The sequence below is a fragment of the Gopherus evgoodei genome, chromosome 6 (assembly GCF_007399415.2).
Source record: "Gopherus evgoodei ecotype Sinaloan lineage chromosome 6, rGopEvg1_v1.p, whole genome shotgun sequence".
In the NCBI taxonomy this organism is placed as follows: domain Eukaryota; kingdom Metazoa; phylum Chordata; order Testudines; family Testudinidae; genus Gopherus; species Gopherus evgoodei.
This window is the reverse complement of record NC_044327.1, coordinates 109,124,400-109,138,181: the sequence shown is the minus strand read 5'-3', so window position 1 is coordinate 109,138,181 and position 13,782 is coordinate 109,124,400. Positions and strand designations below refer to the sequence as shown.

Below are 13,782 nucleotides of genomic sequence, written 5' to 3'. Positions count from 1 at the left end.
CCAACAGGCTCAGTTAAAAGGAGCCAAAGGGGCTTAGCAGGTCAGTCACTGGCTAGGACCAGAAGGGTGAGGAAGGGCTGGAAGGCTGCAAAACTCTTCAGGGAAAGAGGCCTGGGAGAGACCTGCTCAAGCAGGGATAAGGCAGAGAGAACCCAAGGACTGTAACCCTAAGGTAATAGGTGAAGGCGATGAGACCGAGTGTGTGACAGCCCAGGGAATGCAGCAGGAACTATTAAGGAAAGCAGTACACGGCTGCTGTTTGCAGGGTCTTTGGGTTGGGACCCAGAGTAGCAGGTGAGCCAGTGGAGAAGTGACCTAAACCCTGAAGAAGGTAAAAGATTCTTTACTAAAAGCCCAAGAAAGGGGGCTAAATTTAAAGGTGCCCAACAGGGACTGAAGAGAGAAGGCACCCTCAGGAAGAATGGGCTGAGTACAGCTTGAGCCAGGGAACTGAAAGACTTGTTTATGTTTGTTTTTGACTTGAGTACCCTAGAAGGAGTTTGTCCATTTTAGATTGTATGTGACTTGCCTGGAATGCCGAGCCACTGAAAACCTGCCTAGCGAGGTCGGCAGCCTACAGGGGGCGCCAGGAGAAAACTAAGATTGCAGCACCACAACCCAGCCAATAGGAGGCACTCATGAGAGGTGAGTGCACACCCTTACAGGACGGCAATAAATTACTCAACACAAACAAATAGAAGAATTTAACTGAAAATGAGTGTTTACCATTCCCTCTTTTGGTAGCAAAGGATGCTGGTCACCACTCCGAGCACAACAGCTACAGCCACTGGGATGAGAATGGCAATGATCAACCCCACAGCTGGGAAAAAATAATGAAAAACAGTAAGAGATATTCAAAGTGGCTCACAACCCTTTTGTAACATTCCCAGATATTATCGGCCGCTTTATAGATCAGTGGCAGCTCATTGCGCCCCATCTGTCTGCAACAGTGGCCTATACTACATCCTTCATTGCAAAAGACAAACCCTCCCATACTGTAGTTGGTCAATTGTGAAATAGTGTGTAGAAAAGGAAGAAGTTTCTGTTTGATCCCCTATTGGTACTAAGCTTCACATGTATGATGATAGGACAGATGGCAGATTTTATCCCAGACAGCATAATTGCTAGTGTTTATATTATTTTAGGTGGCTATTTAAAATTCTCAAACTATTTGTCTGTTCTGTGCAGTGATTTCTACAGGTTAATTACATGTTGCATAAGTGCATTGCCTTTTACCTAGTTTAGTCTTTTAAGATCACTGAGCATCTCCTTTTCTCCCCTAACAAAAGTGCCCGTTTAGCCTTCTGGGCAGAGTCATTTCATGCACTTCTTCTTTCCAAACTGAGTAAACCTCTTTTTTTCACCTCCATCCTCAGGTGCCTTTAGTCATTTTCAATCTTTTGAGCAGTATGAGTTGATGAAGTTTTTAAACAAGCATTAATTACTATGAGCTTCATAGTACCTGTAACAGTTTAATAGCTGTAAGGTTAATTTTTTCCCCTAATCTGTTACAACAGGCCTGGGATAGCTAAGCAGGAAAAGACATCAGATGAGTCCAAGGCCTTGGCTACACTGCCACTTTACAGCGCTGCAACTTTCACGCTCAGGGGTGTGAAAAAACACTCCCCTGAGCGCTGCAAGATACAGCGCTGTAAAGCCTCAGTGTAATCAGTGCCGCAGCGCTGGGAGCGCGGCTCCCAGCGCTGCAAGCTACACCCGTAGAGGATGTGGTTTACATGCAGCGCTGGGAGAGCTCTGTCCCAGCGCTGGCGCTCCGACCACACGCGGCAGCGCTTTGAAATTTCAAGTGTAGCCATACCCTAAGATAAAGATCATGGTACTCTCACTTAAGCACTGCCATCCTAGAATGTTCAACTTACAATTCTCCTTTGTCACCACATACAGGTCTTTCGATGGGCCTATTCCACCAACGGTATAAGCTCGTAAGTCCAGGCGGTAACTTGTTTTGCCTTGAAGATCAAGTATTCTCAAAGACTTTTTCGTTAGGTCAGTAATATTCTTAACTGTTAGCTCAGGAGACCCTGTTTTGTTTTGTGTTTAAAAAGATCGGAAATGTACACCACATTAGAATATGTTCACAAAACCCAAACTTCATATTAAACTGGAAAATGATCTTTTTAATGGAGCAAAATCCTGAGTACAGAATTATGCTGCAGAAAATCCACTACTGTGTAGTGTAACGGTGTTAATTAAGCAGCACAAAGGGTTTATCTTCAGCGCAGAAATAACTCTCATTATGTACACTTGAGTTACTCCTCTTAAGTTAGCCTAGCTCAAGTGAGAGCAGCCATGCTATGAAGTAGTACTCAAGCTGCTGTGTCCACACTGAGGCTGCACTATGACTTCTGATGACATAATTGCATTCTTAGCACTGCTGTAAGCTGAGCCATTCTATGAATTCTTTCTTAATGAACTGTGGGAAAACTTGTTTGCCCTGCCTGGCACATGGGGAGGAATTGTGAGAAGGCCTTGGAAGACAGCCTGCATCCATACTACAGAGTCATTGTGTTAGCAGATGTCTAGCTGTGCTAATCAAGTTTTAGCCTATACTTCCTGATGGACCATCCAGCATCACCATATTGGAATTAAAGTCTGCTCACAATCCTAACCTTGATTTGGGGGCAGAACTCGAATTTTAACTCAAATTAAGTTTGCAGTAAAGACAAGCCCAAAGAGGGAAGAGAAAGGATTATGGCAGACTAAACGTTAATAAAACTGCAAGCTGAAAATAAAGATGTCATGCACTGAACTCCACAATTTGCTACAGACTTCATATAATTACATTTCACAACATCTCTGGTAAGTGCAATTACATTTTATAAGGTTATTTCTTCTATTATTCACACACTACCACAATTATCAGTTTTGGAATGAACTGAATGAAAAGTATCACACTAACAGGGAAAGAAACTGGCCTTCTCTTTATCTACAGACCAGAGACAGCATGAGCAACGGCAATGCAACATTATCCCAACCACACTGCCAATGCACTTAAACCCAGTTCTGGCGGGTTCGCCATTTTCACACTCTCTTCTCATCAGTGTTTTCCTAAGGGACTGGATGTTCATTGTCATGGTGACTTGTGTGATGTGAGTGCCCTAGTCAACTAGAAATTCCACTCAGTTCATCTACTCTTGCTCACACGAGCAGTTAGTATTTTAAATGTCTTCACCAGTTCTGAAAGGCCAATTTAGGTGCTGAACAATGCCAACTGAACTGTAAATAAACAATTGTTTCTTAATGGACTATTCATTCGCTAGTACTGGGAGTTTACATGAAAATTGAGGACCATATGTTTTATTTACCTTCTTCCATAAAACTAGTCTTTGAAGAACCTTTCTCCCCTTTTGCAAAGTAAAGAATATATCCCTTTAAAAACCCCTGGCAGTCTTCAACAGGAATGTCTTCCCATTTTACTAATATTGAATCTGAAGAGGTTTCTTCTACAGTAAAATTTGGTGCTACCTTTGGAGCTGTGGAAAGAATTGGGAAAAAAAAAAAGTTAAACAACTATCCTTCCACTGTATGCTAAAAGTATGCTAGTATTACAGCATTATTATTAGGACTGACATGTTGATCACTACACTGAAAATTTTCTAGATCCATTTTTGTCCCTTTCAAACAAAATATTAATAAAGAGGTGACATTAGCCAGGTGTCACTACATCAGCCTCCCTGTTGGAATATTATCACCAATAATTTGTATTGCAAGGGCATCTACTAATCCCAGTCATAGACAAGGACCCTATTGTGCTAGGTGCTATATAACAGAACAAAAAGATGCTCCTGCTTGCAATATGAACACACATTAAAAATAAATCCAGCTAGTGCAAATGTTTAGAAAGATGTAACTTAATAAAAATTGTCTCATTTTCAAATGGCTGTAACTTTGCTTTATTTGAAGAAATTGTATTTAGTAACAACAGAGTCTGCATTCTTCCTTGAGAAAAGTATTAATGCTGTTTAAAAGTAGTCACAAATCTCCATTACAACACATGGGCTTTAGTGCAGGGATCACAGCAAGGCACATTCACGAAACAGGCCTTAGCTGGAGGTACAGATAACACCATGAGTGAAATTTTAGAAGCCAACTGTGTTATTACAAGATAAGAAATAATATATTTATTATATCACAATTTCTGTTTTGAAAAATATGACAAACTTAGTCCAAATGCTTTGTTGTTGTTGTTGTACAAGAGAGATGTAAATTGTTGAAAACAAGAGATTAGAGTAAATGTTTCATTTCATCTTCCATCATAGCTTTAAGCAACAAGCAATGATCCCCTACAAAGCAATACCCTGGCTCAGACTAAGTTATCAGAAAAAGTTTCCAATAAAATTATTCCAAGCACCCGGCAGAAGATACCTTAAAGTTCAAAATGAAACGGGTCCTATAGCTACACAATACGCATTTATCCTTAACAACTAGGAGAGTGAAGTATAAAGAGAGTTCAGACTTCCAGGAGCAGAGCAAAAGGAAGTGGAGGGGTGGTCCTTAAATGCAGGGCCGGTGCAACCATTTAGGCGACCGCTGGGAGTTGGGGGGGGAGCCATTTTCTTCGGCAGCCACCGCGGCAGTCGGATCTTCGGCTGCTCCGGTCGCCGCCGGCATGTAGATGGAGGGAGCTGGGGCAGGGGAGCGCGGAGAGGGCCGCCTGCAGCAAGTAAGGGGGGGGGTGGCATGCAGGGGAACTCCCTGCCCCAGCTCACCCCTGCCCCCCCTCCTTCCCGAGCATGCCATGGCTGCTTCACTTCTCCCACCTCCCAGGCTTGTGGCGCCTATCAGCTTAGATGCCGCAAGCCTGGGAGGCAAGAGAAGTAAAGCAGCCATGGAGTGCTCGCGGTGCTTGTGCGTGGAGCAGGGATGAGCTGGGGTGGGGGGGGGTGCCTCAAGGTGGAAGGGGGGGAGCTGCTGCGGGGGGGGGGCCCTCAGGGCAGAGGGGGGGAGCTGCTGCCGGGAGTGGGGGGGCATCAGGGTGGGGAACCAGCTAGGATACAGAGAGTGGAAGGTCACTGAATTAGTGAATAAGTGATACATCAAAATCTTTTATTAATGAACTCTAAAGGCTGGTGGCACTGAAAGAGATAAAGGAAATATTCAGCAGTAAGAAGATTCTGCTTTCAGACTTTTTAAAATTTATCTAGCGAAGACAAGTACAAGTTAGTCATATTTATTTTATCATGTATTTCTAAAGGATCTTAACAATAAAATGCACTTACGCAATTCTTTCATATATCCCGTTATATTCTGTAATAACTGATATCCATTGTGTTTGCAGCCATATAGAGAAAAATTGTATCTCACACCAGGTTGAAACAGAGCTGCAGAAGAATATCACTGGTAAGCAAAATATTTTTACATTTTAAGCTTTTACATGCATATTTTCATACAAAGACATTTAAAGTAACAGCCCAAATAATTAAACCAGCATCCTAAGCTGGGGATTCATGACCCTCTGCGGGCCACAAACAGGTTTCAGAGGGTCTGCCAACCCCACCACACTGCAGGGGCTGGAGCCCCACTGCCCTGGAGTCCTGCTGCCTGGGGCTGAAGCCACAGAACACTAAAGCCACAGGAAACAATTGTTTTTCTGCATATAAAAGCCTGAGCAACTGAGCTTCCCGGAGCCCCAGACAATTGTCCTGCTTGTTACCAGCCTTGGCTTTTATATGCAGAAAACAGTTGTTGGGACACAAGTGGGCCTTGGAAAGAAAAAGGTTGAGAACCTTGAATCAGACCATATGGTATTTACATATTAATATTTCCCCTATTTAATCCATACTGTATTTATACACAAAAGAGCCAGTAAATAATTTTGACCATTCAGAGCAACCTAGACAGTCTAAACAAATATCATTAGGAAAAGGTTGGAAGCAGCACAGATTGTTGCTTTCCATTATGAAACACACACTTGCAATGTTAACAGAAATGCTATTTTTCCTTCAAGGCTGTCATGTTTCTTCTTTCCCCTCCCCAGTTATGGTGGCTCATCAACTGATTTCTTCTTAGTTATTACAGCCACATCCATTACAGCACTGTTATTCAGGGTGACTATTCTCTTCAATAAGGAGCTCAAGGCTTGAATCGAGTTTGTATAAAACACACATTGTTGTTCTCTCTCTAAACAAGGGGAAGATCCCAGGGGAAGGAAAGCTAAATGAAAATGAGTTCAAAGAGCTGGCAGTTTTGCAAGGAGACCATATTAAAGGTACAACTGCAAACTATCCTGGTACAATGGAAAGATAGGAAAAATAGTAAAAGGCCTATATGGCTCCAACAGGAGCTCTTTATGAAACAGAGCTAAAAATCAAAATGGTATCCTACAAAAAGTGGAAAACATGGACAAATTGCTAACAAGAAGTACCAAAGAATAGTACAAGCATGTAGAATAAAATCAAAAAAGGCTAAGCACAAAATGAGTTACACCTGGCAAAGGACATAAAGGCAATAAGAAGAGGTTCTTTCAATAGGTTAGGAGCCTGAGAAAGACGAAGGAAAGTATAGGTCCTCCGCTTAGCGGGGAGGGAGAGCTAGTAACTGATGGCATCAAGAAAGCTGAGGTGTTTAATGCCTGTGTTCTGTCAGTCTTCAGTAAAAAGGCTCATGGTGACCAGATACTCAACATAATTAATATTAAACAACCCGGGGGAAGGAATGCCAGCCAAAATAGGGAAAGACTGAATATGTGTAAGTAACAAGGCGTAATGAAATTAAGGAACTACCCTGGAAAAAATCTCAGAATCATTAACAATTATCTTTGAGAATTCCTGAAGTACCCGTGAAGTCCCACAAGACTGGAGAAGGCAAACATAGTGCCTATCTTTAAAAAGGGGAACAAAGAGGACCTGGGGAATTACAGACCAGTTAGCCTAACTTGGATAGCTGGAACAAATTATTAAACAATCAATTTGTAAGCACCTGAAGGATAATGGGGGTAATGAACAGCCAGCATGGATTTGTCATGAACAAATCATGCTAAACCAACCTAATTTTCTTCTTTGACAGGGTTACTGGCCTAGTAGAGGGGGGAGGAGAAAGCAGTAGATGTGATATCTTGATTTTAGTAAATCTTTTGAAACAGTCTCATATGACATTCTCAGACGCAAGGGAAATGTGTTCTAGATGACATTACTATAATGTGGGTACACAAAGAGACCATACTCAAAGGCTAATCATCAATGGTTTCCTCTCAAACTGGAAGGGCATATCTAGTGGAGTCCCACAGGTGCCAGCTTTGTGTCTGTTACTATTCAATATTTTCAACAAATGTCTTGGATAATGGAGTGGAGAGTATGCTTATAAAATCTGAAGGTGACATCAACTTGGGAGGGATTTGCAAGCACTTTGGAATACAAGATTAGAATTCAAAATAATCTAGACACATTGGAGAATTTGTCTGAATTCAACAAGATGAAATTCAATAAAGACATGTGAAAAGTATCTAAGAAGGAAAAATCAAATGCACATCTACAAAACGGGGAAGAACTGCCTCGGTGGTACTACTGCTGAAAAGGATCTGGTGTTATAATGGATCACAAACTGAATATGAGTCAACAGTGTAACGTGAAAAAGGCTAATATCATTCTGGGGTTATTAACAGGTGTGTCATATGTCAGACACAGGAGACAATTATCCTGCTCTACTTGGCACTGGTGAAGCCTTAGCTGGAGTAATGTGTTCAATTTGTGGTACCATATTTCAGGAAAGAAGTAGACAAAGTGGAGAGAGTCCAGAGGAGAACAACAATTTAATCAATTATAAGATATGTAGAAAACCTGACCTATGAGGAAAGGTTAAAAAAACTGGGCATGTTTAGTCTTCAGAAAAGATGATTGAGGGGAACCTGATAAGAATCTTCACAATATATTGAAGAGTCTTATAAAGAGGATGAGGATCAATAGTTCCCCATTTCTACTGAAGGCAGAATAAGACATAGTGGCCTTAAATTGCAGCAAGAGAGATTTAGGTCAGATATTACGAAAAACTTTCTATCTATAAGAGTAGTTAATCTCTGGAATAGGCTTCTAATGGATCTTGTGGAATTCCATCACTGCAGGTTTTTAAAAACAGGTTAGACAAACACCTGTCAGGAATGGTCAAGATTACTTGGTCCTGCCACAGCGCAGGACTTTACTTCTCGAGGTCCCTTCCAGCCCTACATTTCTATTATTCCATCATTCTATAAGATGACAAAAGAGTCAGCCCTACCAAGTGCTGCATGCCCTCGACACTAAGTGAAGTTGCAGGAGGTCCTGAGTAGTAGTCTTTGTGCAATCAAATGCTCAGACCTTGAGCCAACAATTTGATGCATGTGGGTAGATCCCTATGAGTGCTGAGAGACTCCGTGCTGTCAACTGGGCTCCGGGCAGGTGCAGGGTTCTGACTACAAGGATCTCATTGTAGGGCTGAGGCTCTAGGTGACTGAGTCTTAAATGTTGGCTCTAGATGGGATCTTTATATTTAATTTTTTTATGTTCTAGTCTTTGTAATGCCCTCTTAGACAACAGGAAATATGCCTCTTTTCCTGTTTATTTCTCTTCTCTCCATTTGCTCCCCACTATTCCCACCACAGCTCTCACCTTCTCACTTTTCTCAAAAAACCAATGTATTCTTCCCCCGCCACCCTTGGTGTCCAGAGTGGTACATCTGAAATCTGGAAGATTTGCCCTGGATTTTAACAATTTTACAGAATGCTAAAGTTTGGGCTTCAGCTACTAGATGATCAGATTGGTCCCTTCTGACCTATGAGTCTATGAGATGGAGACAGCTGAGGAGAGTGAGAAGTTAACAGAAATATTAGCGCAAAGAAGGTATTTAAAAACAGTACCTTTTATCCTTTCTACTGATAATTTTCTGCATTCACTTGCAAAGCCAGTATACCATGCAAACTTTGAATTGGAAAGTCTAATTTAAACAATGATTTTCTCTTACCAGATTTGATCACAGCATCTATTGCATTTGAAGGAAACATTTCCCAGTCCACACTACACGGTTCAGATCCAGATGAAATACACCATTTTAATGTGTAGCCACAGGTCACGTTAGGGTCAGAATGCCAAGAAATGTAAATTCCATTTCCTGTTGCAATTGCCAGCTCTGTTTTGACATTGTCTATAATAAAGACAGTATATAAAAAAAATTAGAGTTCAGCCCTGTATCTTTACCTCAAAGGGCTTTCAGAAGCCTGAACTACAGTTCTTAGAAAACAGATGCCAAGAGAACACACATACAATGTGTTCATGCTAGGAAAGAGGATCACACAACTGGCTCTGTGAAATTGGAGTAAATTATACTATACTTTTTGAAGCACTATAAATCAAGCTTAGAAGTCTATAGTGAAGTCTGCAAGAGTAGTGCAGAAAGGAGTGAAAAAGTTCAGCAGATCCTCAGGTTTGGATACAAATCACCTTCTCTGGATAAGTTTCTATTGCAGGGGTTCTGGTTTAATTCAAATTGACACCAATTTGGTATAAGTCTCCAGCTACTAATTCCTTCCATCCATCCACCCCCAAAACACCAGCCTGTTGACTAGTTCCTACAGAGCCACCACCTATGGCTACCATTCAGGTGGGACCCGGTAAGTCTTAAAGATCCCCTGGAGCAACTAAAATACTTAGGTACCCATCACATCTTCAGAACCTCCTCAACTTTTCTTGAGTTTCTTTAAATGTTCTTAGCCTTGATCCCTGTTTGCTTGGATCATCATATTGTATTAAAACTGTCCAGTCTATGCAAGACTGAGTTTAAAGGGAAAGACAGATCTCAGTAATTAAAAAAAAACCCAAAGAGAAACACTAATTCCTCCCTGAGGTATTGTGAATATTAAAGGGCTATGTAAAGCTGAGTGTTCTAGGAGAACGTATGCTGTGTGCTAGCAGAACAATTTTTTGGAAGAAAATATCATTGCTGAATTGCCACTTAAGGGAATGTCAATTTCACCTCTTTTTGTATTCATTTATCTCCATTTGATGTGACTATAAGAGTAAATGTATAGACAGGGCAAGTTCTTAAACTGTTAAAAAAACAACCCTGAAACACACAGTTTCTAAGAAGTTGAACATTCAAGGAAATAATTACATGTTAGAGTGCATGTTTATATGACACTTGCATAGTATTTTATTTCTAGAATTTTGTTAATAGGAAATTAATTTATTGACAGTAGGCTCAATAGTATTCTCTCAGCAAAAAAACCACTGGATATTGAAGAGCTGCACGTGCAGCATGTTTTTGCTGCAATCTAGACTTCTGTTTCACTAGCAGCACAAATACTGCCATGATGGAGGCCAGAAAGGCACCCACATAGTAAGTTTGCTTCTCCCCCATTGTATCTTTTTAATTACGTTGAAAGCTCACATTAAGTAGGATATGACGCAGGCTTTTGCTTCCCTTTCAATTTTCTCATGAAACCTATCTCGAGCATCAGAAACGTTTCTCTCTTATTGATGTTATAAACATTTGCAGGCTGTACAGGATGCAGCCGGAAGTGACTGTATAGCCACATAATCCATGTCAGCGGGTGAGTCATGTTTCAAATAATTCCTATGTCAACTCAGAAGACAATTCAGAATGAGTATATGGTGGGTAACACCAAAGGGAAATTCAGTCTTCCAAATGTTACCTTTCCAGTACTGTGCTCTAATAATCACAGAGTTCCAGCCGTTACGCTCGGTCACAGGGTGCAGAGCGGAATTATCTAGAGAGCCCTACATTCTGCAGAGTCAGCTACTGTTGTTGCTCATGATATGGAGTTATTAAAGTGATGCCATTAATTTATCTATCCTGCCCAATTCCTTTTCCTTCACATATGCGGTGATAAATTAATAGGTAGTATCGCTATAGAGGAGCTGAAGGCTATTTAGCCTGAGGACAAAACTCGTTCTGGATAATGGGGGATCATGGTTACTGACATCCCAATTATAAATCTCAAACAAAACACATTTCTGCCTGAAGAGATGTAATTTTATTTTCAGAACTTCAGACAGAAAGCACACAGCTATGATGTCTATTACATGTTCACATGGGGTGTATGGGTCACATTATGTGCCTTAAAAGAGGTCACAGCTGAGGGGCTAGGAAGCACAGCTTCTGCAGAGCTGCTACTCCCTGCTCCAGCACAGTTGGGTAAGGGCTAGCAGTGCCCTCACTCTGTCTTCCCAATGTGCCAGCCAACTCAAATGAATGGAAGTGGATGGGGAAGTAATTGGCACCAGGTATAGGGCTGGCAAAGATTCCTTTTCCCCTGGAGCACGGGGGAACTGGGACCATGTTGTGACTTACGTGGCCTGCTCCTGTGCTTTGTGCTGCCCTTTCCCCAGCATTTGCACCAAAACCAATTTAGTCCAAAGCTTTTCCTTCGCATATTGGAGGGTAGTTCACTACCACGGAGGGCATTTTTAGATATCTTAAATGAGAGGCCTCAATAACCCAACTTACACCTTCAAGCCCCTGCTTTTGACACTATATCATGATCCAGGCACATTACTGGTTAGCTCCATTAGTATTCTCCCTTGATGTGATCAACTACACATGCATTTAATTGATGTTTGAGTCCCACAGAGTGGAAAAATGTTAAACAACTATGCAACATTGAGAAGCTTCCACGGCAAGAAAAATCTGTTTTGATCCTCTTACATGTAATCAAATTTATTTGAGTAAAAAAGACAGCAAAGAAATAAATAAAACCTCCTAAGAGTTGAAGATTTGTGCAAAAGATTTAGGCTCTCCCTTGTTATTCCTGGGAAGTCTCCAGAAAATTGCAACACAACAACCTAGCGTATAACTGCCACCTTCCTTCTACATGACAAATATAATTTGCTGGTGAGACACTGTACTTAAAACAAAGCAGTAGATTGAAAAAATCATTTGTTACTTGCACAGATCAGCTAAATTCTCTGAAAAACCCACCACCCAGCTGTTCCACAAGCTTTGAATGTTTTAAAGCCCTGAATCAAGTACTCACCACTTGGAAGATCCACACTAGTTATCTTAGAAGGGGGAGATGAGCCAGCACGATTTTTGGCTGTAACACTGATTAAACAATCATTTCCCCCAAGTTTTATTTCAGTGCTGTTCAAGGGTACAGGGACTTCATAAGCTTTTAGCATTCTCTCTCGCAAGTAACATGATACCTCATGGGATAGTATTATTCCATTTGCTTCAGAAAGAAGTAACGGCTATGCAACAAAACAAATCACATTAAAAAACAAAACTATTGTTAAAAATCAGGACACAGGATTACATGCATCTAATACTCAAAATTGGGATTACCAGGCAAAAAAGTCAGTAAAGCAAGAATGTTTTTAGGAGTTAACACATGAGCACTGAAAACAACTCTCAAAGAGACAAATTTAAGGAAGTTATTCTGTATGTGAAATCCTACTTAATTCCATATGCAGCTGTTTTTAGTAATACTTTTTTTTTTTTAAAAGCATAGTCCACATTTCTGGGATAATGATGTTTTCATTTAGGACACTACTTTTCTGAGTAAATGCACTATAAAATATTTAAGAACAACAATTAGATTTACTGGCTATAAACTCTTCACACATTGAAAGTACGTAAGAAAAGCAATGAACACACGCACACCGGTACATACCTTCCAAAAGACTGTTAGAGTTTCTCCGACAGGACTTCTCTGTCTCCAAATATCCGGTCCTCTTGCAGGAGCTAAGAAAGGAGATTTTACAAAACAAGATAACTTTGTTAAGCATGTGGCTTACAAGTTCAATAGTTTGACATAAAAGACAGTTCAATAAACTTACGGGCTTCCAAAGTTGTGAGCTTTTTTCCCTCACTCCATTTACTCCATCGCCAGAAATACTCAGAAGCTGAACAGCGTACTCTGAATGTGTATGTGCCATATGGATGTAATGCATCCACCCGAGCTCTGTAATTTGAGTTTTCTGCACCGGCCATTGAGACATTCTGCAGTTAAGAATTAATAGAATTCGATATGAAAATCTTTCTCCCATCCTGTATCATGCTAGTACCACTACCTGGAAAATGTTTTTTAAAAGTCGACTACAGTATTAAAGTTGTACAATCAGGCAACTGTGCGATTATTTAAGAAGAATGTGTTATACAAAGTCCAGTGGGATGTAGTCTCTATTAGCGGGGGCAATGGGGATGTACGCTAAAAAGCTTTCATGCCAGAATATATGGGGAAATGAATGTAAATGAAAGAAAATATATAGGGAAAATATATTACATAAAATCACCGTTCACCAGTGAAAGTTTTTCAGGGGCCTATCATAAGACGTTACCCCTAGTATAGAAATTAAAATACCAATAACTACTTTAAAACACATGTGGGTATATACTAAATTGTCAACATTAGATGCTGTAACCCATATGATAATGGGAATATTCCTATACCGTAAAGGAGAGTAATCACAATGCTAACAATACTCTCTGCTTTCCCAACTCTCTACCATTTGATTCCCAAAAGTGTTGCACACTCTGAACCACCAGGAAGGACTGGTGGTCCACTGATCATAATGTGAATATCCCTTTCTTTTGAGCCGGTTCCACGAGGCTATATATGACAGCTATTATCACTGAACACTCTTTCCACACATGTATTAAATCCTGGCTCCACAGAAATCAATGGTGAAATCCCCTCTGATTTCAATGGGACCAGGATTTCACCCAAGGTGCTCCTCTGCTCACAGTGATGAGCATGATAGGAGAATCTGGACAGACAAATAGCATTCTCTCTTTGTAAAACAGTGCCTGCACGAAGCACACCCAAGGAAAACTGCT

The 13,782-nt window shown here is 40.8% G+C and overlaps 1 protein-coding gene and 1 long non-coding RNA gene across 6 annotated transcripts in view; one reads left to right on the top strand and one right to left on the bottom strand.

The window, feature by feature from the left end:
* LIFR (LIF receptor subunit alpha) overlaps positions 1 to 13,782 on the bottom strand; it is a 95,257-nt gene that overhangs the window by 10,712 nt on the left and 70,763 nt on the right. For all 5 annotated transcript variants that reach the window (XM_030566269.1, XM_030566271.1, XM_030566270.1 and 2 more), the window contains 8 exons: positions 12,783 to 12,945; positions 12,617 to 12,687; positions 11,981 to 12,194; positions 8,953 to 9,132; positions 5,241 to 5,342; positions 3,327 to 3,494; positions 1,881 to 2,042; positions 727 to 820 (listed from right to left, as the gene is read on the bottom strand). In XM_030566269.1, coding sequence (XP_030422129.1) covers positions 727 to 820; positions 1,881 to 2,042; positions 3,327 to 3,494; positions 5,241 to 5,342; positions 8,953 to 9,132; positions 11,981 to 12,194; positions 12,617 to 12,687; positions 12,783 to 12,945 — 1,154 coding nt within the window. The remainder of the gene's footprint in view (positions 1 to 726; positions 821 to 1,880; positions 2,043 to 3,326; positions 3,495 to 5,240; positions 5,343 to 8,952; positions 9,133 to 11,980; positions 12,195 to 12,616; positions 12,688 to 12,782; positions 12,946 to 13,782) is intronic.
* Positions 1 to 13,782, top strand: part of LOC115653276 — a 54,827-nt gene that overhangs the window by 17,274 nt on the left and 23,771 nt on the right. The window contains exons 3-6 of the long non-coding RNA XR_004000895.1: positions 514 to 645; positions 745 to 843; positions 1,906 to 2,007; positions 5,300 to 5,361. This is a non-coding gene — a long non-coding RNA (uncharacterized LOC115653276). The remainder of the gene's footprint in view (positions 1 to 513; positions 646 to 744; positions 844 to 1,905; positions 2,008 to 5,299; positions 5,362 to 13,782) is intronic.